Genomic DNA, 27831 nt, shown 5'->3' with positions numbered 1-27831 from the left:
GCTTATGGTGGCATCATTAGCTAACAGGCAGTTCTTTAGAAAACCCCAAAAGAAAAAGTATTTCTAATAATTTTTTGTACAAAAATTGAGCCTCTGATTCTAAGAACATTATGCACAGAAAATGGCTGAAATTTGTACAATATATTTCAGATGCTGATTTTGAACAGCATTGAAAAATTTCTTTCTTTCTTAATCTCTTTCCAAGATACAGAAGTCAAAGTTACCCTGCTTGTACATGTGAAATATGCATGTAAAATGTATGAGGCAAAACCATGGTTTATAAAGTGACATAGCACAGTAAAATGTGCTGTAAAGTGTCTCCGTAATCATCAGAAGGGTTCTGGGAACCCCATGCTGTAGTACTGAAGTGCACACAAAATTTTGTGTATGTAAAATCTGGTCCGAGGTGTAAAATTTATTTTGCATTACTTTAGTTTCACGCAAATAAACAATATAAATTTTACTGGCCCATAAAGTTCTTTTCATATGGTTGACATGCCCTAATGTGGTGGTGGGGTGGGGGGGGGGGGGGGGGGGGGGGGAAAGAAGGGAACCAGCAGGATAATGATCCCATCACAACACAAAAAAGGTGAATATACTCAAGTTTAAAAGACTGAAAAATCGGGGTACCACCTGTCTCATTCTTTCCTCAGCACCTTTAAAAAATTTTCCCAAAAGTCTAAAATGTGAACATATTCACACTTTTTATGCTGATAGAGAAGGAGACAGTGGTAGTGTGAGAGAAAGAGGACAAAGGCAGTGGAAGATAGTTCACAGTGACAAAACAGTTGTAGAAAGGAGAGTAGGAGACAGTGCCAATGGAAGAGAAATAAAGATAAGGAGAAAGTGGAAGTGGGCGAGAGCCAGTGATAATGAGACAGAGTCCGTGATACTGACAATGAGGAAGAGAGAGAGAGAGAGAGAGAGAGAGAGAGAGAGATGAGACAGCAGCAATGTGAAGGAGTGAATGAGGTAGTAGGAGTAGCGGGGGGGGGGGGGGGGGGGGGGACATGTAGACAGTAGTAGCAGAACAGAATGATGGAGACTGTTAGTAGCAGAACAGAATGATGGAGACTGTAGCTGTGAGACAGGAAACTGTAACAGTTAAAAATAAAAATTGAGACACTAAGAGATAACGACAATGAGTTGGGCTGAATGAGTAAGTGAAAATGGGCAAGTGGAAGTGGATGGGCATTATGAGTGACTTACAGTGATGAACTACTGGGTGTGAGCAGGTTACACTCAGGGAACCTAGTGATTTCAGAGGTGAGTTGCATGTTAAAAAGAGTGTGAATATGTGTGTAAACCAAAATTTTCAATGGTGCTGAGGAAGGTGGGATGAGGCAGCTGGTACCCCACTTTTCAGACAAAGTCTTTCAAACAGGATCATATTTGCCTTTTGTGCTTTGATAGGAGCATTTTTCCACTGGTAAGCTATATACACGAATCTTCCTCATTAATCAGTTCATCTATCAGTCAAAAACAAATAAAAATCTCTACAGTAGTTTCCGAGATCAGCCCTACGTCATTTCTTTTAATGCTCGGCTTTTTGAGCCACATCAATGACTTTGAATGTAACAAGTTCATAATATAGCACTTCAAAACAAATAGAGTCCTGTATTTACAAATGTAAGTAAATATTTTCTTTCAAAAATATCTATTCATTTAAATGTATGTGAAGCTACAAAGAGAGGATTAACAGAAACTATTCAGTATGGTACAAAAGAGGGGTCCATGTCCATTTCCATTTCAATGTCTAAGATTTTGAATGCCCTCCCTTCAAAAATTAATTATCTAGTGGGTGATGAGCTCTTGTTAAAAAAAAAAAAAACAAAAAAAACTTAATTTGGTATCTACCTCAAGGGCCTTTCTACACTACAGAAGAGTTGCTGAATCATAGAGCATTCTATCCATGTACCTGTAACACTCTGACACACATGTGCTTGATGTGATTTTTGTTGAGGGAATATTGTCCGAGTCCAAGAGTTCATCACCGGTGCTGCTTCATGCAGTCACAGGCTGTTGTCTAAAAAAAATGGAATGAGGGCTAAATGCATCCCTGAAAAGATACACATTGGGAAGAAGTACAGTGCAACAATAATGTCCACTTGCTGAATGTACTGTGTTCGAAGATTTGGAGGTCAGTACATACATGCAACATTATGCTTTGCCACACCCATAATACCTGGACCACAAAACAATCATGTCTGACACTGTTTCTGGAAGCACTATGTTTTCCTATCTCTTGCCATATGAGGGTACATTCAAAATCGCTACTCAGACCAAATCTGTTCTAACCCGAGAAGAGCATACAATTTGATTCCTCAGTGGCCCAGTCCATGTACTGTTAGCAACATCACAAACAATGCCACCTATGTGTAGGTGTTAAAGGGACACAACAAACTGGTTGTAGAGAAGAGAGACCACCTCCATGCAGTTGCTATGCTACTGTGGGGTGAGAGACTGCGTGACTGTGTGCCTTGCAGTCCTGTTAAATGTGGTTGGAAGTCACATGTTGTTTGATGTGGGTCCCTTCTCAGATGTTGCACAACTTAGCAGTCATCTGCTCCTGTAGTTCACCATAGTCTACCACCTTCTCTTCTTAAGACAGCAGTTCTTGTAGTTCAAAATGCTCCTCAAGCACATAAAATAACGCTGTGAGCAATACCAAAGTCCAGGGCACATTCATCATACTTCATCCTCCTTCCAATTTCACAGTGATTCTTCCCTGTGTGTAGTCATCCAGATATTGTCTCTGGGCAACACTTGAATGAAGAATACCACTACAGTGTGCTGTAACCGCTTATTGAACCCCCCCCCCCTTTTTTTTTTTTGCCAACTGTCATGTGTTGCAGGGGCGGCCCCATTTGGCACTACAGTCACACTGACTTCACACCAAGTGACATCCAGCTTTCTATGCCTGAGAGATCTCGGGTAACATGCTACCACACTTCATTCATTTCCATTGAATTGTTAATATGTTGTGTTACTTTATCTATCTTGTCCTTAAGTTCTTCAGAGCAGCGTACCATAGAATGTAACCACAATGGACTAATGAACTTTTAAACACAGGTCCCCTGCAGTATATCCACAACATGAATCACAACAAAGATGATGTGACTTACCAAATGAAAGTGCTGGCAGGTTGATAGATACACAAACAAACAAAAACAAACATACACACAAAATTCAAGCTTTCGCAAGCAAAGGTTGCTTCATCAGGAAAGAGGGAAGGAGAGGGAAAGACGAAAGGATGTGGATTTTAAGGGAGAGGGTAAGTAGTCATTCCAATCCTGGGAGCGGAAAGACTTACCTTGGGGGGGGGGGGGGGGGGGGGGGGGGAAGGACAGGTATTCACTCGTGCGCGGACAGGTACACACACACACACACACACACACACACACACACACACACACACACACACACACACACACAAGCAGACATTTGTAAACGCGTTGGCTTTTACGAAGGTAAAAGATGAAGTGAGGAAGGGAAATGTGGACTGGAACAGTCTGAAGGTGGGTAGTTAGGAAGATGGATTGACTACAAATGTCATACCAGATGAGCAGCGTGATTTCCCCATTATATGGAATGCCGTCCTCAGGAGGAAGGTCAAAGTGGAGCAGAAAGAAATGTGAGAGGTCAAAGCAGTCATAAAAATGCAATTTTGTTTCTTGGAAGCAGAGATGCTGCAATTCCAAGAGCTTCTGTAATTACTCCTGGTGGGATCTAACTCAGCAAATGTTTCATTGGAGGAGAGTCATAATGAGGAAAGCAGAGGAAGGAAAAATGAAGGGGGCATCACTTCGGCAGCTCCTAAGTGCCAGTCTCTGAAGACTATCTGCTATAGGGCACAGACACTGGAAGATACTGCTCCACAGGATCTAAAGAGGCTCAGCATTCTCCTTCTGTTGGTCTGTGGAGTCCAAGGCAGAAAAACAGTCAGCCAGATGATGGTACCATGTGGCCATGTGGCAACATTGTTGAGGAGGATCTCTGAATTAGCTAAGGACCATTTATCTTTGTTTGATTTCTTGGAGTCTTTGTGGTTGGCAGATGGTGATTCAGATGTTTGTTGGCTGGAGGGATATAGAAAGTCTTTGTGAGAGTATTCCTTCTGTCTTTTCCAGCCTGCCAGTCGAGTACCAGGTGACTTTGCCCCATAAGGTGAAAGTTTGGTGGCTTGTTGCACTGCCAGAGGGAGAGGAGATGGGAATGCTACTGTGACACTGGGAAATTTTACAACTGTGATGCTTAATTTGAGGTTACATGTCTGCATGGCCATGCCCTTTGTGGAGCGAGATGTAGCTGTAGCTGCCAGATGGTAAAACAAAGGGTTTCCGACTGGCCAGAAAGTTGTGAGTGACAGTGTAAGGAACTTTTTCCTTACCCAGATCTCCTGGAGGGCCCACTCATCAAGATATATGGGACAATCTCTGCAGGAGGCTGCATGGTCAGCATTGCAAATTGATACAGCGAGATGAAGGAGGCAGACAATTGTCCTTCTGAGCATCCCTACCACAGGTTACACATTTGGCAGAGTGTCAACAGAACATTTGTGTGTGGATGTAACAATGACACAGTAGCAGCACATCAGATTCAGAAAGTATGGTCAGATAATTTTATAGCCTGCTTTGATCTTTGATGAAAGCACAACACTATAAAACATGTGAAATAGAGTGCGTGTCGGCACTATGGATGCATCGATCTTTTTTAACACCCAATGGACTGGAATGACGCCCTGATCAGAGGAAAGTTTGAATTTTTGCCTCTGTCAGACAATCAAGCAGCCTGGTGTAACTAACACCATGCGAAGAACAGGATAGCGTTGGAGGAGTGAAGCTGCAAGCTTGAGAATCAGAAGTAATCTCCAAAAGCAAAGTGCCAATGCATAAACGAGAGCAGGATTTCACAGGGCTGGCAATTGCATGAACACCTTTCTGAAAGAGAAACAGATTTACCATAAGAAAGGATTGACCGTCTTCAGTATGTGAAACCATGAGGAACTATGGTGCAGCTGGTACGGTCTTTGAATCATTAGTCTCATGCCATGCCCGCCCCGCCCCGCGCCACGCTCGGCGCCCCCCCCCCCCCCCCCCCCCTCCCCCATGATTGCCAGTGTCTCCGATGGCATGCCCTCAGAAGGGGGCGCACCTGTCTTAAGTAACTGTTCACACCTCCAGTCATAACTCATGAACACCTGACACTGGGACCAATCATCAATTTAGGAAGGTAGCAGCTCAGGCAATCACCCCTCCCTGAGCCTGGCCTTCACCAGGGGGTATGTGCAAACCCTATTTGTTGATCTGGGGCTGGGAATTACACATTACCCAGTCACCTCTTATGCATCAGGTGCACGAGCTGGCCTTTAGGAGTGCACAAGGAGCAAGAGGAATAGGGGAACCTCAAATGCTGAAGCGGAGGGAAGGCGGGAGAAGTAGAATGAAGAAAGGAAAAAAAGAATGAAAAAATTGGAGGGAATGTTCTGATGTAAGGCTACTAAAAATGCAGAACACATTCCCAAAAACATCCCAGATGTGTTCCCCAAGGAGGGAAAAAAGAATAGCAAGAGGATAGATATGCAGCACAGAACAGGAAAGATGATACAAAGGCTGGGGCCCCTTGGTAGCCAAGCATGAACTCGCCAAAGAGTGGTGAGCCCCATGGTAGGGGAGGGGGCAAGGGTGTACAATTGTGCTAGTAACCAAGTAAGAGTACCTCATATCAATGTGAGACATTGAAATCAAGCAGAGACTGGTTTTTCAGATTAAAACATCATCCAGACATCAATACCAATCTCTGACAGCAGATACTCCGCCTACAAACAAATGCTCGGCAAGTAGGGGTATGGAGAAGAAAAAAAAGTGTAGAAGGATAACTGTCACAGTAAGTTTAAAGAGGGGACAAAAATGGGTTATATTTTCACAGTGCCTGGAACACCCACACATACCGCACCAGGAGGACCAATGAAACAACACACGTCTGAAATCCAATTTTACATTTTTATTGGCATCAAATGAAAGGAGAGAGCTTTTTCTTGCTCACTGCTTAGAAACCATACACAGTTCACTTTTCAGCTCAGTGCTGTGGAAATAATGGAAAAACCTGGACATATCAAGCAGTCCGGAACCATCAGTTGGTCCCATTAACTGTATCAAAGAGACAAGGGCCAATAGCTACAACTACTTCATACGCATGTGCATGCAGACGGAGAGAGGCGATGGAGGGAAGGCACTGACAGGGAGTGGGGGTGGGGATGGGGTACTGAGAGGAAGGTATGGAGGGGGAAGGTGTGAGCTGGGGAAAGGGAGAGGGGGGGGGGTTAGAGGGAGAGGGAGGGGAAGAGTGCTGCAGTAGGTTTTAACTTGATCATTAAAAGAAATACTGATACCCAATCACAATCTTATTCCTTTATCTTACCTTGGTGAAATGAAACTGCAGGGGGTCATCAGTGGATAGGCTTACACATAATCCACGTGCCAAGTATTCAGGCAACGGATTTCGATGGTAGTTGAGAAAAAGTGAATTGTTGCTCAGAGGTGACATGGCTATTCCAATTTGTGCTAAGTAGTACAAATACTGGAGCACTGGAACCTGGTAAAAAAATGAAATCAATAATTATAAATAAGTACATCACAAAGTAGAGACGCAGGTTTGACTCACTTACAGATTAAGCCAGTTATTATTAGTGAAATCACTACACCAATAAAGACTTTTGGAGCATTTATTGTCAGGATGCCTCAATATATGATAACTTGTTGAGTCACTATAATGATTACTGATCATGGTTCACTATTTTTGGTGAGGGTATTGAATATTACACATTTCACTTAATGGTATGTTGAAATCACAGAGAGAGAGAGAGAGAGAGAGAGAGAGATAGATAGATAGATAGATAGATAGATAGATAGATAGAGAGAGAGAGAGAGAGAGAGAGAGAGACTCACCAGTACTCATTAAAAGTTATAAGGCACCTCTCCCACGTTACTAATAGAAAAAAAAAATCACCGCATTCTCAGCTTTTGCCATGATAACTGTATTCAATGTTTGTTGGTGTCATCAAAAACAACACATTACAAAAGCAACACAAATATTGACTCCAATCATAGTAACTTATAAATGGAGTACCTCACTGAAAATCCGCTGATACATTTATGATATCACTTACTAGGTAGCAGAGAGTTTGGGCAGAGGCACGTTCATTCAACTCAAATGCTTCTTTGATTTTATCTATGTATGGTTTGAGGTGCTTCCAGTTGCAAATAACATAGATATCTCTCCAACAGATACAAGCAACATAGGAGGATCAGTCAGATCCAGGCAGTCAGATTCATTGCAATGCAGCTACTCAGGACTGTAACCAGATGTGACCATAGCCAGTAAAGCTTGCCCGGCTAGCCAGGCAGCCTAACGCAGTGCTTCCCAAGCAGAAAGGCATGCCGATCTCTGGCACGAATCCACCCACTGGATTAGTGTCAAGGTCTGGTGTGCCAGTCAGCCTGTGGATGGTTTTTAAGTTGGTTTTCCACCTACCTCGGCGAATGCAGGCTGGTTTCCCTTATTCTGCCTCAGTTACACTATGTCAGTGATTGCTGCGTGAACACTGTCTCCATGTACACGTACACCATCATTGCTCTACCATGGAAACATTTGGGGTTTCACTCATCTGGCATGAGACATTCCCAGCGGGGGGTCCACTGGGGGCTGAACCACACAATAACCCTGGGTTCGGTGTGGGGTGGTAGAGAGATGGGTGGGCTGCTGTGGCCTGTTGTTGGGTTGTGAACCACTGACGGCTACAGCAGGATGAAGCCTTTGCATCATTTCTGGGGCCCCGGTTTAATACACAAAACACAAGAACCAGTAAACTTTCTTTTTCATCATAATGCTATAACTTGATTGATATCACCAGAACATTGCAATTCACCAACTATTACATGCAGTAAGTTTTATAAGGACAGAAATATTGCCATACATGGATCCTCAAGAATCTAGTTGGTAAATTTATAAGAATTATCTTGCAACTATGAACAGAAATAAATCCTAATGTAATAATTTGCTGGAATAAACACACTTCTTACTGATGAACAGAGATATATAATGCCTAACCACACAAAAAAGTGAAACATGAGCTCTACACTATACATGATAGTGTACTTCCTATGAATGAAACATTTTAATCTCTAGTAGTATTGCTGAAAATTGCTAGCAACAGATGAAGTCAATGCAAAAAGCAGTAAAGTAATTGTGAGCTTTTAAATTTTTACTATCAATTCTTAATACAATTTGCTCAACAGGTTTTACCTATAAAGAGACTGAGAAATGATTCTGATGTCCTTAAAAAAATATTGGATTGAATGTTATTCAACTCATTCTCTAGGCATTCATCTTTTTGGTTTCAAAAGAGAATCATGGTTGAAATTCCCACATTTCTTGAGCAGCATCACTTAATGAAACAACACATATTACAGTTTTAAAAGTACTCCCTCTAAACAAGTGTATATTTGTAAAAGCCGAAATGCCTTTCTGATGTTTTGCCACATCATTGTTGTTGACTCCTAGAAGTAGTCAAATCTGAGGAAATATCACAGTGAGGAGTAACAATTTTACTTCATTTCTGGCCGACAAAGGGCCACATTAGGTTAACCATATAGTTCTCTTTTCCTTCATCCTTCTCCAAAACTAGATCATATTCTCAGAATGAGCTCTTGTCCTCTCACCAGACCATTTGACTCCTGTTTTTATTCTGTTTGTTTTACCTTCCTGAAAATGTTTTGAATTTTTTTGCTTCTGGTCTGTATTGTCTCTGTACAGTGAGGTCTCCTGTTCAAGCTGTATTTCTTATAAGTGTTTTTTTGTCTTCCCTCCCCACCCATTTTCTTTGTATTTTTTCCTATTTAGTATTTGGATCTTCTTTGTTAATCTGCCTTCTTTCAGTCTCTCTATGTTTACATTGTGTGTAACAACTTTTCCTGGTATCATCTCTTATTAAAGGGCCAATGAGTACATTTCCTTACATTGTCTCAAAACCTAATTGCCTGCTTTTTTCTTGATTGGACAAAGTTTTTCTCAAGATTCTTCTTTCTATCTTTTCCAAATCTTTCAATGCCATTTTACATCTAAATGAAAGCAATTTTTCCAATCCACAGTGGGCTTTTGGTTTTACAGCTGTGTTACATTGTCTTAAATTGTCATCTTTAGAAAAATATTTTTTCACTTTTATATATACTCTCTCCATTTTTTCATTTCTGATTTTAATTGCGTCTTTTTCACTTTTTATACTTATATTTTTACCCAGATATTTAAAATTATCTGTTTTCTTGATGTTACCAGACTTGGTTTCTAAAATTATTGGTGAATTCCATTCATTGGTGATCTATACTGCACTTTCAAAGAATGTTTGTGGATGTGCCTTTTCAGTTGCCTGCTTCAGAAGTTCTAGTCTTTTCTTTGCATCCCGTAAAGTTCCATCTATTATCACAAGATTGCCTGCAAAGACCAAACAATTTATTGCTTCTTTCAATTTACCCAGCTTTACTTAGTTATCAATTTTTTGTTTTTCTTCTTCTATTATCCATTCTCTTATAACTTTTTCCATCACAGAATTGAATAATAGTTTTGACAAATTGTCTGCTTGCCTGATCCCTGATACAGTTTGGAAGGGACTAGAAGTTGTTTTTACCTTCAGATACTGTGTTTATAAGACTTTGTTTAGTTATTTCCGAATTTTTCCTATCTATTGCAAATTCCTTCAAGGTTTTGAGGAGAGAGTTTCTATCTGTCTAATCAACAAATATTAGCACTACATTTTTATTTGATATTTCAGTAAACATAATTATTTGTTTAAGATTTAGATTTTTCTGTGGACAGAATCTGTTCCTTCTAAATCAAGCTTGACACTCTCCAATCTGTTTAGATAACTGAGGGTTTAATGTGCATTGAAGAGATTATAAGATTTTGTATGCCAAGGATAGCAAAGAAGTTCATCTGTAATTATTATTTTATATTCTTGCAGACATTCCAAAGGTTTCATAGATTTAATGACATTCATGACTTTTCCCATTCTCATGTTTGAAATGGAGACTTTCACAAGAGCTCAGAATGTGATCGTTATATTTTGATCCAATTAATTAAATTAATGTTGTAGCATATGGGGTTCACAAACTCACTGAACACTAATTATGCAAGTTTTAATGGACGATAATGCTCCAAATAAACAAACTAAGAAAAAACCTTATTTAAAAATCTACTTCATTTCATCACACCAAGTGATTAAGAAAACTGACCAATACCTTTTAACCTGTGCCATATTAAACTCATATCTTCTTCACAAATCAATTATTTATCGAAGGAAGACAAGCATGAGAAGTCGATGGTTTTCTGCATCCAAATCATTAGCTTTGGATAATTCAGTATCTGCAAAATATGTTGATAAATGCAGAAAAACTGCATCCCCACTATATTTTACAGTTCCACGCCAGTTATACAATAAAGTCAGTCAATAATAAAGGTAAATTGAAGTTATAAATTACTACAATGTTTACAGTATCAACAGGAAAACCCAACTGAGAAAACTGTTAATCTACAAAGAGACGGAATAGCTGTTTAGTACCTTATTCCAGGAGGACAATTTCCTAGTATTGCCAACAGAAACACTTAAAAGTAGCAAATATTATACCTAGTATTTATAACTTGTATGTTCCTGCATCAGGAGGAAATTTTGATTGGTCGGATAGGGTCGAAAAGAACTCTTTATCACTCCAACCCTCCATCTGTATTGTTGTTTCCCTTGTTCTCATAACAGGTGGGTCAGGTCACGTCCCTCTCATGCTTTCAAACTTTTCGAAACCAATCCCTCTTTCCTCCCTAAGAAAGGAGCATACACATTCCAAATGCTAGCAACAGTATATTCTACTTTTAAGTATTTTTACCAGAAATATTTAGGAATACTGCCTGCTGAAAGCAGATTATCCGTTCTGTTCCTTGTATTCCTACCTGGAGTTTCCATTGTTCAATATTTACGAAAGACAGAGTATCTGCTCACCACCAGCAATAACAGAAACTGAACATATATCAACATGTTGATTTTTTTTTTACGCTGAGGAAAGAATTTTATGCTTCTGAAAGATTCAGCTATAGTGCCATACCATTTACACATATTACTGATTCAGCAGCCAGTAAGCCAATGTTTCTTTTCATTATCAACAATTATAAAATGTAAGATTTTACAAGCAACAGTTACATAGTAAACATGTTATTTTGAAGTGTAAACACTAACCTTTCGGAGCAATAGTCCATGTGAAATGTTTTCAGCCATCATGAAACCACATACCAGATGCTGAATAGGACCAGCTTCACCACAATGAGGTCTCAGGACAAAAGTATTTAGATCTTGTTCCCTTTAACAAAGAGTCAAAGATGATGGATGTGCAAGGACAATAAAATATGACAAAAAATACAACAAGCAGGTCATTTTTAAACACAAAGCAAAATATGTATAAGTTTTTCAGTACAGTGGTGCACTCTGCGTATTTTGTAACTCTCACAGCTTATTATTCAGGGTTACATGGGTGATACTAGCCAACACATTTGCATACTGTATAATTTCCTTAAGATTATTTTATCTTGTCCACCCATATCATGTTAATCATAGACACCACCACCACCACAAATTTTATGTAATAGTTATCTGCCATTTAAGCACTTCAAATGTGGTTTTTGCCATAGAATTGTTAAAGACAACATTGTCATGTTCTCCAAGACAAAACATGAAACGAATTAAACAACTGCTGGAAGTGACACTCGGGGAACTATTTGTTTCTTGAACACATGGACAAAGAAATCCACCATTAAAAAAAACATATGAAACTACTGGAAGCTGGTGCATCTATTTTTGAAGAAGATACCATGTTCAGCATTGGAGGTAACTATAATAGTGACAATCAAAATAAAAATGATGTCATAAACAAACCACACAATGTTGTGAATGTTCAAGTTCAATCCAATGCCAGGACAATACCATATTTTCCTACATACTTTGTAGAAGAAAACATTCTTCAGTGGGGGCAGTTCGCTGTCTTTACATCAAGATGACATGAAGTCCATCACATATTTATAAAAAGCTTTTAGAGGTGTCATTCCAAACGGCTGGAATGACATCCAGAAGATTAAATTTGTGTCAGGGTATGTACAGGGTGACTCAGCACTGAAGTGTCAGAAAATTGTTCAACATATGGCAACTTCAAAAAGGCATTCCCAGCCAATTACAAGCCAAAGGCTCATTGGAAAAGCTAAATAAAAAAGTGTTCAACACTGCTGCAGACAATGTGAAGCAAGGCACAATTACCATGAAAAATATTTGAATAAAACTAAGCATTGGAACCAATAAATGGCACCCACTGATGTGTTAACAATACTTAAGGGAATGCTTGTGCTTCATATCAGGGAAAAGCTAATTACTCGTCTGACCATGATGTGGATGGGTTTTTACCCACTGTCAAGATGATTGACCCCCTTAAAGAACATAGATGAAGTTCTGAAGGCAATGTCCACACATCACATGATGGTTTGCGAGCATGAGCAATATTCCCATGATAATTCACGAAATCAACAGTCGTCACTGATGTCACAAAATACACGCAATGAGTATCTAAATAACAATAATGAAAACAAAAACAACTCAAGGAAACAAAACAACGGAAGGTGGAAAAATAAGCACACTGGGGATTACACCCTGGCAGTAACTCTAGAGACAACTATCGGGCTCATGGGTCAAACCAACCTGCAGATCATGAGCATCAGGAAAAATAATTTCATTCGTACAAAGTGGCCTCACTGCAATGATCAAAAGTGAGGTGAGGGCCACAGATGTCAAGCACTTATTACTATATACTGAATTTGTTGCCAGGCATGATGATTTACAAGACATTGCTGAAGACTGTCCGCAGTTAGAGCAAAACAATAAGTGATTGGCAGTAGCTATACAAAACTGAAGAAACTGAGATGACACATGACAGCAGTTGTTAATTTTGAAGCAGAAATAAAAAGTTTATTCTATCCTTTTCAGACAAATTACTGAGCATAAAAAGGTGCTAACTCTACCTACTAGTGCATGCAGAATTCTAGGTAACATACACACACGAAGTAAAGCTGTAAATTTAGAAACCTATCTGGTGGTAAAACTTGATGAACAGGATGTGTGACCCACCTTCCTAATAATTGACAACCTGGTTGCAAATTGTACACTAAGAATTGGTTCCATTGCAGAAACTGACACTATAATAGACTTTTCTGCAGGAATATTGGTTTTATACCCTGGAGGCCTTAGTGTGGAGGTATAGTTATTAACTTCAGCTGAAGGCTTTGCACAATTCTGTATGCAGATAAAGGTACACACAGTGGGGACCACTCCCAGATTCAGAAGTCTTAGTACCTCAGATGCCTGCAATGGAGTTATTTAACAACAGCCACTGAGAACAAAGTTAATGATTCAGGGCAGATTAGTGGCCAACAAAGAGCAAATCTGCTGTGTGTTCTTACTAAATACAGTGACATTTTCAAAAGAGGGGCCTCGAATCATCAACTGCTGTGAGTGTAATCTGGGCACTGTGCCTCATCAACCATTTAAGCTGCCATCAGACTCTGTCCCTTGGGTGAAGAGACATGCAGTAACCAAAGAAGTAATCCACAAAAGCTATGGTACCCCTATACAATGTTGTCTGTAAATATTTCCATTTGTATGCAGTTCATAATGTGATGAGCACATCTATCAAAGTTACCAAATTAGGATTCTCCAGTTCTACCACTTGAGCCATATGAACTGGCGTGAAAACCAGTATTTTTAAGTGAATTAAAATTTCTTCGAAAACTTCAAAGTCAATTTTCTGCAGAATTTTGAAGAGTTGCATTGAACTGCTTTTGATGATTGATATTTGAGTTCTGAGTTTCACATACCATAAATAACGTTGCTGAATAGGACAGTACAAAATGCAGAGTACTAAACCAACATCAGTTTTACCTATGTTGTGATGCAGATAAACATATCTTAAAAGTTATATCTGTGTTTTGACAACATTATTTATTGGTGAACATGTTACAAAGTGTATTTACAGAACATTATGTCATAAGAAGCTCCTGAGAAATAAATGGCAAACTGGGGAGGGAAGGGAGGGGGCGCTTTGAGCAGCTCACAATTACGACAATTCTTTCCACTTGGCTGCAGTTTAGCCACAGTTTGTTTTAACACTAATAATAAGTATGAGACAATATTGAGATAATTAAAAAGCATTGAGATACTAAGTATTTTGAAATTTCTGATTTGTAAAGCATAAAAAAAATTAAATTTCAATGCTAAAGGAAAAAAAATCCCTGGGATGTTACAAAATTCCTGAAATTCCCATTACACTCGCCAAATCACTGTCATGCCAACAGAGGAATGACTGCAAGAAAGTATCCACTAAGGGAACACTGGACGTGCAACGCCAGTTGAGTCAACATGTAAGGCATATTGAAATTTCTATGGTTCTGACAGGAATCAAACTACTCAAGTTCATTAATGGAAGACTTAAAAACAAACCACCAAAGATACGTCTGTGTAGAAATGTTCCCCTCCTACTTAGTGTAACAGTATAAATCATTCTTCAGATTAATTATCTGTTTATGTTTTTATTACTTTACTCCGGGACAACTGATGCCTTAAATGTTTCTTTATAGAAAACATATGGCAATTTACATAAAAAATAATGAACTACGACATTATTGGTATTGAAATGAACTAACATTTTTGTACAATTTGTTCCAACTAAAACATACTGAACCACGTCCTGCATATGCTGACTCACACTAATGTTGACAATGCATCAAATCACAATGTTGTTGTCAAGACGTCTTTTCCGTATATTACGTAAACTGTACTGCAGCTAAATGAGAGCAAGCAAGACAGGTGCCAGATGCTGCTTGTAATGTAGCAGAACAGGACAGAATAAAATACAGAGTGCAGTTCCACATATATCTGTGATTGTGATACAATCATGCCATGTTTACATGCAGAAGTTTCAATTGTGGCATTGCTAACTTACTGTATCTATGGAAACTGGTTGACTTATTATGAAGTTACACCAATAGTATTCAATTTTGATCAATTTATAGAAAGATTGTACTACAAACCAAAAAATGTTAAACTAAATGTATACACAGATTGAAATCATCCTTTGTAGAGTTAATATGCAAAAAAGTAATAGTAATAACAACAGAGCCCACTCTAAAGATGCCAGATGCATGTTATGACCAAAAATAATGCTGTAATTGTAAAGTAATTAGAAAAACTAATAAAATATTGTTATCAATGTGTATTTTACAAAATTTCATTATAAAAACCAAGACATGTCGAAATATTACTTATGTAAAATTTGCTCTCATGATTTTCCAAAACAAAATATGTAACTATCTTTATGAAAGCATATAAATTTCAGTTGTAAGTTTAATTATGTTCAATTTAAGGAATACATAAAGTGATCTTATAAATGTTGGATGATACAAACGCACACATGACAGCAGTCATGGGGGCAGTTCATCAGTATTGAGTTAACAACGCAGTCTTGAATCAGTTTTGTAAGCACCAAACTGATGTGAATGTTATCTGTGTTGTGATACAGTAAACATATCTTAAAAGTTATATCTGTGTTTCAAAAACATTAAGTGACTGTTGATGTGTAAAGCTGAACCCAGATGGTATTTCAAGGAGACATGCTACATTAAAAATGAGTTACACATTTCAGTGCCTCTTCAACAATCAGCACGTTATGTAACTGAAATGTAGCCACTAAAGCTCATTACATTTAATGTTCTGTCGCCAAATTTTGGGTACAGTTTTCTGGCATCTATCAGGTGAATACAAGAGTGAAGATCCAACAATCCATCCCACAAACACACGTCCATATTCCTGGCATCAATGAAAAAGAATACTGTACAACACAAAAATACTATTGAAATAACAGTTTAACACATACATTAAAACGGATATAGAATCTCACAATCTGTGTGCTTGAAAATATATATTGATGTAAACCTGAGTATGCACTGTGTTCTACTGGTTGTAATATCAGTGTGTATGTATTTATGTGTTAGTACCTTTTGCTCATTATTGCATGTACCACCTTTCATCTGAAACTCATAAGCAAATGCCAAATCTGAATGATACTTAAAGTGATTACTTAATGAATCAATTAATGAAACTAACTACTTGTGAATGAAATGTCTTGTACCATGAGCTACATGGAAAGACTCTCAAAAGAGCAGACGTTGATTTAGATAATTATCAACCATGCTTGTGAAATATGAACATTTTAAGTATATAACTTCCTTGTTCCCTGTATAAATATTGACTTGTGTTCTTGTTTGGTAAGAAATAACTTTTTTGAGAGACTGGAAGTCCAAGTCACTACAATATGACAATCTTAAGAGTTTTTAAAAAGTAAAAATTTAAAGAGTTCTATGTTCACTGATTATGGGTTTATTCTCGAATTTTATTTACAAAATATAGAAAAGGATCTGGTAAATGTGGGTACAAATGCCTATCAGAGAAATTTCTACCTACATTGTCGAGATCCATACCACTACAAAGATATTTACTACTCTCCGGACATTTATCTATCTTCCTATTTTTGGAGATGAAGATGATGCAAGAGAGGTAAGTTAGTTCTGAACCATCTTCTTATGTAACATAAGAATACTTGTTCCACCATTACATAAAGTGACACCAGTTTGGTGATCTATTTTGGTGGCCATTAGGTTAAAATATTTAACCAATGATAACATGCATACTCAGTATTGTGTTAAAAGAGAAAGTCAATAAAAGGAAGACAAAGGACATTGTAATTTTCTAATTTTTTTCATGTTGTTAATCCCACAGACATTTTATGCTGCAGAGTAGAAATATATGACATTACCACGATTGGTGAACAAAATAAATAAAAAAAGTACTTAAATTGGTCAGGACAGTACAGCTTGATAATGGAGACAAAACTTAAGAAAAAGCAAAATACATTCATAAGGCATCTCAACATAGAAAAAAAGGAATCGAAAATGTGAAATGGTGCAAGATATTCAAAATTCTCAGCAAAATAAGTTTTATTTGTAGGACAAGAGGCGTAAAGTACAATGTTAATGAAAGGCCACTGCAGTTATTTTTAAGCACTTTACTAAGTTCCCACAATCACTTTAGGCCTTTATATTAGGCCATTGTCAAGTGCATGTTATTCAATAGAGAAGGAATTTTGCTTCTCTACAGCATAACATGCACTTGATAATGGCCTAATATAAAGGCCAAAACTGGTCATTTGAACTTAATAAAGTCCATATAAGAGCAACTGGAGTGGCTAAAATTAACTTAACATCAATTACAGAACCAGTAGCAACACCCAGACATGGAAACAACTAATAGTTTACAATATGTACACAAACCAATAACAGAATACCAAGAAAGAAGCATTCTGAGTAAAACTTGTGGACGACAGGGGTGCAAGCTTTCTCACCTACTGTTTAACCTGTACATTGAAGAAGCTGATGGATATGAAAGTAAGGCTTAGATGTGGAATTAAAATTCATGATAAGATTTGCAATGACATTGTTATCCCAAATGAAAGTGATGAAAGGAATTATAAGTCACAATGAATGAAATTAACAGTGCAATAAGCACAGAATATGGTCTAAAAATAAACCAAAATATGGCAAAAAATGAGATTAGGGATAAATTTTAAAATAATTATCATCCACAAAGATGACAAAGGGAAGAAATTGGAGCAAAATAATGCAGTATGAACAAAGCAAAGAGAACGTAACAAGCAAACTAGGGTACTAATATCCCACACAGGCCTTAATTTAAGGAACAAATTTTTTTAGATTGTAAATTTGGGAAAGAACAGAATCAAAAAATTTGAGACATGATACTATAAAATTATGTTGAAAATTAGGTGGACTGACAAGATAAAAAAATGATTTAGTCTTCTGCTGAATCAGGGAGGAAAGGAATATGTGGAAAATAGTGACTAGAAGAAGGGAAATCTTAATAGCACAGGTGTTAAAATGTCAAGGAATAACTTCCATGGCACTAGAAAGAGCCATAGAGGGCAAAAATACTGTACAGGAGACCAGAGCTTGGAATACATCCAAGCAATAATTGAGGATATTAGGTTAAATGCTACTGTGAGAAGATGATGTTAACATAAGGATATCTATTTTCAGAAACATAATGAAAAGCAGAGAAAAAGATTTATGTAAAGAAATAAAAAGTGCAGTTTCTTTGGCAACACTAGATCGCGTGTTCTACTGTTGCAAAAAGAAATAAGATCTGGTTCAAGAATATATTATTTCTAAAGGAGATACACACATTTCTGTATTGCTTACCTTCGAAAGTGATTTAGAACAGTCAGGTTTGCATACATATAATACTGATAATATGCATATGGTGGGTTTTCAAAGTCATTCCACAAATGAGGCACAGGAACATCTTTGTCAAATAATGGATTTTCTGGTTTACTTTCATCATCCACAGAGTCAAACCCAATAACCTGCAATTATGATAACATTATTTCAAATCAACAATTTTGATATTTTCTACAAACCACAGCCTCTATTTTGATAAGTGATTAACAGTATGTTTGTCACTTATTACAAACCTAGTGAACTCCTGATTAATTGTTTGTGGATTATCCAGTTTGCTTATTATGTGTGTGTGTGAGGGGGGGAGACAGAAAGGGGGGGAGACAGAAAGGGGGGGGAGACAGAAAGGGGGGGGAGACAGAAAGGGGGGGGAGACAGAAAGGGGGGGGAGACAGAAAGGGGGGGGAGACAGAAAGGGGGGGGAGACAGAAAGGGGGGGGAGACAGAAAGGGGGGGGAGACAGAAAGGGGGGGGAGACAGAAAGGGGGGGGAGACAGAAAGGGGGGGGAGACAGAAAGGGGGGGGAGACAGAAAGGGGGGGGAGACAGAAAGGGGGGGGAGACAGAAAGGGGGGGGAGACAGAAAGGGGGGGGAGACAGAAAGGGGGGGGAGACAGAAAGGGGGGGGAGACAGAAAGGGGGGGAGACAGAAAGGGGGGGGAGACAGAAAGGGGGGGAGACAGAAAGGGGGGGGAGACAGAAAGGGGGGGGAGACAGAAAGGGGGGGAGACAGAAAGGGGGGGAGACAGAAAGGGGGGGGAGACAGAAAGGGGGGGAGACAGAAAGGGGGGGAGACAGAAAGGGGGGGAGACAGAAAGGGGGGGAGACAGAAAGGGGGGGGAGACAGAAAGGGGGGGGAGACAGAAAGGGGGGGGAGACAGAAAGGGGGGGGGAGACAGAAAGGGGGGGGGGGGGAGACAGAAAGGGGGGGAGACAGAAAGGGGGGGAGACAGAAAGGGGGGGGAGACAGAAAGGGGGGGAGACAGAAAGGGGGGGGACAGAAAGGGGGGGACAGAAAGGGGGGGGAGACACAGAGAGATGGGGGGGAGACACAGAGAGATGGGGGGGAGACACAGAGAGATGGGGGGGAGACACAGAGAGATGGGGGGGAGACACAGAGAGATGGGGGGGAGACACAGAGAGATGGGGGGGAGACACAGAGAGATGGGGGGGAGACACAGAGAGATGGGGGGGAGACACAGAGAGATGGGGGGGAGACACAGAGAGATGGGGGGGAGACACAGAGAGATGGGGGGGAGACACAGAGAGATGGGGGGGAGACACAGAGAGATGGGGGGGGAGACACAGAGAGATGGGGGGGGAGACACAGAGAGATGGGGGGGGAGACACAGAGAGATGGGGGGGGAGACACAGAGAGATGGGGGGGGAGACACAGAGAGATGGGGGGGGAGACACAGAGAGATGGGGGGGGAGACACAGAGAGATGGGGGGGGAGACACAGAGAGATGGGGGGGAGACACAGAGAGATGGGGGGGAGACACAGAGAGATGGGGGGGGGAGACACAGAGAGATGGGGGGGGGAGACACAGAGAGATGGGGGGGGGAGACACAGAGAGATGGGGGGGGAGACACAGAGAGATGGGGGGGGGAGACACAGAGAGATGGGGGGGAGACAGGGAGATGGGGGGGGAGACAGAGAGATGGGGGGGGGGGTGCCAGAGAGATGGGGGGGGTGCCAGAGAGATGGGGGGGTGCCAGAGAGATGGGGGGGTGCCAGAGAGATGGGGGGGTGCCAGAGAGATGGGGGGGTGCCAGAGAGATGGGGGGGTGCCAGAGAGATGGGGGGGTGCCAGAGAGATGGGGGGGGTGCCAGAGAGATGGGGGGGGGGGTGCCAGAGAGATGGGGGGGGTGCCAGAGAGATGGGGGGGGTGCCAGAGAGATGGGGGGGTGCCAGAGAGATGGGGGGGAGCCAGAGAGATGGGGGGGAGCCAGAGAGATGGGGGGGAGACAGAGAGATGGGGGGGGAGACAGAGAGATGGGGGGGAGACAGAGAGATGGGGGGGGAGACAGGAAGATGGGGGGGGAGACAGGAAGATGGGGGGGGAGACAGGAAGATGGGGGGGGAGACAGGAAGATGGGGGGGGAGACAGGAAGATGGGGGGGGAGACAGAGAGATGGGGGGGGAGACAGAGAGATGGGGGGGGAGACAGAGAGATGGGGGGGGAGCCAGAGAGATGGGGGGGGAGACAGAGAGATGGGGGGGAGCCAGAGAGATGGGGGGGAGCCAGAGAGATGGGGGGGGAGCCAGAGAGATGGGGGGGGAGCCAGAGAGATGGGGGGGGGAGCCAGAGAGATGGGGGGGGAGCCAGAGAGATGGGGGGGGGAGCCAGAGAGATGGGGGGGGAGCCAGAGAGATGGGGGGGGAGCCAGAGAGATGGGGGGGGGAGCCAGAGAGATGGGGGGGGAGCCAGAGAGATGGGGGGGGAGCCAGAGAGATGGGGGGGGGAGCCAGAGAGATGGGGGGGGGTGCCAGAGAGATGGGGGGGTGCCAGAGAGATGGGGGGGTGCCAGAGAGATGGGGGGGTGCCAGAGAGATGGGGGGGTGCCAGAGAGATGGGGGGGTGCCAGAGAGATGGGGGGAGCCAGAGAGATGGGGGGGAGCCAGAGAGATGGGGGGGAGCCAGAGAGATGAGGGGGAGCCAGAGAGATGGGGGGGAGCCAGAGAGATGGGGGGGGAGCCAGAGAGATGGGGGGGAGCCAGAGAGATGGGGGGGGAGCCAGAGAGATGGGGGGGAGCCAGAGAGATGGGGGGGAGCCAGAGAGATGGGGGGGAGCCAGAGAGATGGGGGGGAGCCAGAGAGATGGGGGGGAGCCAGAGAGATGGGGGGGAGCCAGAGAGATGGGGGGGAGCCAGAGAGATGGGGGGGAGCCAGAGAGATGGGGGGGAGCCAGAGAGATGGGGGGGAGCCAGAGAGATGGGGGGGAGCCAGAGAGATGGGGGGGAGCCAGAGAGATGGGGGGGAGCCAGAGAGATGGGGGGGAGCCAGAGAGATGGGGGGGAGCCAGAGAGATGGGGGGGAGCCAGAGAGATGGGGGGGAGCCAGAGAGATGGGGGGGAGCCAGAGAGATGGGGGGGAGCCAGAGAGATGGGGGGGAGCCAGAGAGATGGGGGGGAGCCAGAGAGATGGGGGGGAGCCAGAGAGATGGGGGGGAGCCAGAGAGATGGGGGGGAGCCAGAGAGATGGGGGGGAGCCAGAGAGATGGGGGGGAGCCAGAGAGATGGGGGGGAGCCAGAGAGATGGGGGGGAGCCAGAGAGATGGGGGGGAGCCAGAGAGATGGGGGGGAGCCAGAGAGATGGGGGGGAGCCAGAGAGATGGGGGGGAGCCAGAGAGATGGGGGGAGCCAGAGAGATGGGGGGGAGCCAGAGAGATGGGGGGGAGCCAGAGAGATGGGGGGGAGCCAGAGAGATGGGGGGGAGCCAGAGAGATGGGGGGGAGCCAGAGAGATGGGGGGAGCCAGAGAGATGGGGGGGAGCCAGAGAGATGGGGGGGAGCCAGAGAGATGGGGGGGAGCCAGAGAGATGGGGGGGAGCCAGAGAGATGGGGGGGAGCCAGAGAGATGGGGGGGAGCCAGAGAGATGGGGGGGAGCCAGAGAGATGGGGGGGAGCCAGAGAGATGGGGGGGAGCCAGAGAGATGGGGGGGAGCCAGAGAGAGGGGGGGAGCCAGAGAGAGGGGGGAGCCAGAGAGAGGGGGGAGCCAGAGAGGGGGGGAGACAGAGAGGGGGGAGACAGAGAGGGGGGGAGACATAGAGGGGGGAGACATAGAGGGGGGGAGACATAGAGGGGGGGAGACAGAGAGGGGGGAGACAGAGAGGGGGGAGACAGAGAGGGGGGGAGACAGAGAGGGGGGAGACAGAGAGGGGGGAGACAGAGAGGGGGGAGACAGAGAGGGGGGAGACAGAGGGGGAGACAGGGGGGAGATAGGGGGTGGAGAGAGGGGGAGGGGAGGGGGAGAGAGGGGGGAGGAGAGGAGGAGAGGGGGAGGAGTGAGGGGGAGAGAGGGAGAGAGAGGGGGAGGGGAGGGGGAGAGAGAGAACAGCAGTGGACAGTGACAGTACCAAGCCACATCCCGATTTTGACTGCTGACACTGCTGCTACTACCTGTTCAGTAGACATTGCACCATACAGAAGTTTGAAATATATATATATATAAAAGAAGAAGAAGAAGAAGAAGAAGAAGAAGGACATATACATAGCAGCAAAGGCCAAAAGATAATTTTTACATATTAAAATTAATGTGTATATGAGGTCTCTTCAAAAAAATCCTGGAACAATCATAATTTTGCACCAGTGGTGTGCAGGAGTGACATGCGGTTGGCATCCCTGCACACGCCTGTATTTAATGTGTAGCTGCCAGTAGTTTTATTGTTGTGTGTCTGTTATCATTCAGTGCTGAATTGAGTAGAATATTGTGTTGCACAGTTTGCGTATTTTGAGATGGCAGAGTTATGGAAGCAATGCACCTGCATTAAATTTTGTGTGGAACTCAAGAAAATTTTTGCACAGACACCAAATAATGCTGGAAGCATATGGTGATGCCATACTCAGTATATGAATGGATGGAAGTTAAAGATGACTCTCAATGAGGACACCCTTTGATGTTTACAGAAGATGCTCATGTCAGGAACATCAATGAAATTGTGCATGCCAATTGATGACTGGCTGTCCAAGAGACATTTCAGTTGGATCATGTCATGAAATCCTGTGAGAATGAAAGGGCCTGAAATGTGGCGAGACAATTCACGGTTTGTGCATAACAACAACACACCCACACATTCTTCCCTGCCGATGTGTGACTATTGCAGAAAAAATTAAATCACTCTGCTGCCTCATCCTTAATACTCTCCAGTCCTGGTGCTGCAAACATTTTTTTTTTTTTTTTTTCATTTTCAAAGTTCAAAACCTCTTTGAAAGGAAGAAGATTTGCAATAAGAGACGAGATAAAAGAAAATTCGCAGATGGCGCTTCGCGCAATCCGCAAGAGGCTCACCCAATGACATTCGGAGCGGTGTATCAATTGGGGAGGAGAGCATTTCAAAGGAGGCTGTACACAATAAATAAGCATAGAAAAATTTTGTGGACCAAGTTCCAGAATTTTTTGAACAAATCTCTTACATTAACACATGAGTAGACAATTCCTCCACAAACTACTTGCAGCACATGCAACAGTCTTCACACTGTAAAGAGTTTCATGTGGCTCAGCAAATTTTGTTGTAGGAGCATTAACCATTACCAGTTTTGAACTAAAACTAATACTACTGTTTAGGATTTTATTCACATGTTTGTTACTATATACTTGAAATAATATCACATTGACATAAAACTGTGTTAATAAATTTTATATAATTCTATTTTATTACACCATAGTTTAGTTCCTCCTAGTGGGAGGAAAGTTTTACTTAGTATTAGCTGTTAATCGCAGCTACGTCCGTAGCTTTTCTTTTTATGATGAATGATAGTGAGTAAATAAGCTATTGTATGTGCAGGAACATCAGCTGCCATCAAATTTCTGCCTGCTCAATTAAGCATAGCTCATTAAGTGTGGAACCATCCCTTCCCCCCTCCACCTCCCTCCCAACCCATTGCCACACTGCATAACAATATCTTATACATCGGGTACATTATGAAGCAAAATTAGTAACTGCTTAAACACACTTTATGTTCAACGATATAGAGGAAATATTTTCCATTCCTTACTGCACTCTCTTACAGGTTGATTTCTTTGCTTTTTTAATAACTTTCTAGAGCAGCCTATGTTTTTCCTCTGGGTTCACACGAACTTTCATTGTAATCAGTTCAGTGATTTAGTCATGAAAACATAACCAACAGAGTACTTTCACATTTAATAATATTTGTAGGGAATACGGGTTAAACACATTGAGGACTGTATAATCATTGTACTCTAGCTGTCATCCATGGCTGTGCTAGCATATCAGTGAGATGAAATGTGAGTATGGCTTTAGTAGCTGGAAAGCCCTCTTCAAGATGTTAGGCTGTCTGGTGTAAGATATTTTTAATCTGACACTACTTCAGTGACTTGCACATCAGTGATGATAAAAATCATGTTGAGGTCAACAGTCATAAGCAGAAAAAAATCTGACACAACCAGGAATTGAACCCAGGACCGTGTGATCAAGGGTCAGTAGTGCTAACCACAAGGCATGTCAGTAGGGCTTTTTCACAAATATGACAACGTTAAAAGCTAAAAGAGGAGGAAGAAGAAGAAGAAGAAGAAGAAGAAGAAGAAGAAGAAGAATCAATCTCAGTTTTAAAAATTAATAACAATTTGAGTGAATAATAACATTTTTGCACTAGGATTGTGTGTAATTTTACCTTCAGTTATCCATTTTTCATTTATTATACATTTTCACAGTCATGTATTGAGGTGTGCATGAGATGGCAACATGAAATTATTTGTTTCTTGTGTCATACATATGTTTAAAATATTTAACGAGATAGTTATATCAATAATTGATTGTTATATGTTTAAAATGGATTTCTATAAACAATTCTGGATTGGTACAAAAAAAGACAAACAGTTCAGGTCATAAACGTAAATACACATAATATTTAAAAATTTTAGATCCATGAACAAATTTCAGCATGACACTCTAGGCTTTATATTACACATATTATTAATAATAGCTTTTTGAAGTAAAATATTCTATTTACTCTATTTGCACACTAATTACATTGTGAATACAAGACTGTTTAGCTTAATTGCCAAGTAGCTTATTTGAGAGGATCAGGATAATTTTTTTTCTAGAAATATCTTCAGAAATTTGACAGAATCTGCTTCAATAAGCACCTGATTTTTTTGGGTAATTTGGAAGTCACCTTATTTTGACTGTCTAGTTTTAACCTGTGTAATTTGGGTTTTTTCCTTGTTTCATTCATTTCATTTGCATCAGTCTAGAACCCAACTACATAGGGTGTCAATGACTCTTTGGGGAATTTGTTATGTGATCTCACATTTAATGGGTACAGATGTCTTATTTGCAAATAAAACTGCGTGGGATGTTATATTTAGAGGTAAATCAATTACGTAAAATAAAAACAAGATTGTGTCTAATATGGAACCTTCTGGGACTACCTGTGAAATAATTTTTGCTATTCTGGGGAACCATTTCTACTACCTCACATTACAACTACCCTTTGCTTTTGACCCATTAAATATGATTTGAACCATTTCAAAGCAATACTGTTTCTTCTGTATCTTTCTAATTCACACAAACAGTTGAGAGTGATTGATACAGTCAAAAGCAGAAAATTTCACAGAAAATTCCTCAAAGTTTTTGGGATTTATCCAGAGATAAGCAAATTTTCTCAACATATTTTTTGATGGTATATATTTTGCTCTTCCCTTTCTGGAAGCAGAACTCATTTAATATGATGATATTCGATTTTACCATGAAATTTTGGATCTGGATTGCAACAACTATTTTGAATATTTTTGAAAATAATGCAGAAGGACTTATTGGTCAGTAGTTTCCTTTATCTTCCTTTGAGCCTTGCTTGAACAATGGCTTCACTACTGCAGACTTTAGAACATCTGCAAAGCATCCTTCTTCAAATGACTGGCCAATTATTTCAGATAGGGCTCATTATTATACCAGGAACTGTTTTAACTACTCTGTGGGGTATGAAACAGTGAAGGGTGCAAGTAATCAAATAGGGAAAAAGCCAAGGGCTAGCAAAAATCCTTAGATAACACAGGAGATATTGAAATTAACTGATGAAAAGAGAAAATATAAAAATGCAGCCAATTAATCAGACAAAAATAACTCAAATGTCCAAACAATGAGATGACATGAAGTGCAGGAATGGCTAGAGGACAAATGTGAAGATTTAGGAGCATATATCACTAGAGGAAAGATACCACCTAAAGGAAAATTAAAGAGGCCTTTGGAGAAAAGAGAAGCAGCTGTATGAATATCAAGAGCCCAGATGGAAAACTAATCCTGATCAAAGAAGGGAAAGGTGGAAGGAGTACATAGAGTGTCTATACAAGGGAAATGGCCTTAAGGGCACAATTATAGAAATGCAAGAGGATGTATGTGAATATGAAATGGGAGATACAACACTGCGAGAATTTGACCGAGCACTGAAAGACATAATTCAAAATAAGGCTCCACGAGTAGATGACACTCCTTCAGAACTACTTATATCCTTGGGAGAGCCAGACATGACAAGACTTTTCCATCTGCTGTGCAAGACGTACAGGACAGGTGAAATACCCTACAACATCAAGACCATTATATTGATCCCAACTCCAAAGAAAGCAGGTGCTGACAAGTGTGAATATTATCCAACTACTAGTTTAATAAGTCATGGATGCAAAGTAGTAACACAAATTCTTTACAGAAGAATGGAGAGATTGGTAAAAGCCAAGTTAAGGAAGAACAGTTTTGATTCTGGAGACTGTTAGGAACATACAAGGCAGTACTGACCCTACAACTTCTCTTAGAAGATAGGTTAAGAAAAGGCAAACCTACAATATAGAATTTTTAGACTTAAAGAAAGCTTTTGATGATGCTGACTGGTGTCATCTCTTTGAAATCCTGAAGGCAGCAGGGGTAAAATACAGGAGTGAAAGGCTATATAAAACTTGTACAAACCAAACAGCAGTTATAAGAGTCAAGGAGGATTAAAGGGATTTGGTGGTTGAGAAGGAACAGAGATAGGGCTGTAGCCTATCCCCAATGTTAATAAATCTCTACACTGAGCAAAGCAGTAAAGGAAACCAAAGAAAAATTTGGTATAGGAAGTAAAGTTCAGGTAGAAGAAATAAAAACCACGAGATTTACTGACAACATTGCAATTCTGTCAGAGACAGCAAAGAACTAGGAAGAGCATTTGGACACAATGGACAGTGTCTTGAAAGGAGGACAATAAGATGAACACCAAAAAACAAAGTGTAGTCACATTAAATCAGGTCACACTGAGGAATTAGATTAGGAAATGAGACACAAAGTGGTAGACGAATTTTGCTATTTTGACAGAAAATAGCTGATGATGGTAGAAGCAGAGAGGATATCAATTCTTGATGGGCAATGGCAAAAAAGGAGTTTCAGAAGAAGACAAATTTGTTAACATCGAGTGTAGATTTAAGTGTAATGGAAATACTTCCTGAAAATTTTTGTATGGAGTTGAGCCATGTATGGAAGTGAAACACGAATGATAAACAGTTTAGACAAGAAGAGAATTGAAGCTTTTGGAATGCGTTGCTGCAGAAGAATATTGAAGATTAGTTGGGTAGATCACATAACTAGTGAGGTGGTACTGAATGGAATTGGGAAGACAAGAAATTAGTGGCACAAGTTGATGAAAAGAAGGGATCAGGTGATAGGACACATTATGAAGCATAAAGG

At 41.4% G+C, this 27831-nt stretch overlaps 1 protein-coding gene across 8 annotated transcripts in view; it reads right to left on the bottom strand.

Moving 5' to 3' along the window:
• Nucleotides 1–27831, bottom strand: part of LOC126360846 (AMP deaminase 2) — a 425281-nt gene that overhangs the window by 10686 nt on the left and 386764 nt on the right. For all 8 annotated transcript variants that reach the window (XM_050007748.1, XM_050007744.1, XM_050007745.1 and 5 more), the window contains 3 exons: nt 18403–18566; nt 11279–11399; nt 6421–6594 (listed from right to left, as the gene is read on the bottom strand). In XM_050007748.1, the coding sequence (XP_049863705.1) occupies nt 6421–6594; nt 11279–11399; nt 18403–18566 (459 nt within the window). The remainder of the gene's footprint in view (nt 1–6420; nt 6595–11278; nt 11400–18402; nt 18567–27831) is intronic.

The sequence above is a fragment of the Schistocerca gregaria genome, chromosome 1, assembly GCF_023897955.1.
Source record: "Schistocerca gregaria isolate iqSchGreg1 chromosome 1, iqSchGreg1.2, whole genome shotgun sequence".
In the NCBI taxonomy this organism is placed as follows: Eukaryota; Metazoa; Arthropoda; class Insecta; order Orthoptera; family Acrididae; genus Schistocerca; species Schistocerca gregaria.
The sequence above is the reverse complement of the archived record's forward strand: the minus strand, read 5'-3'. Positions and strand labels throughout refer to the sequence as shown.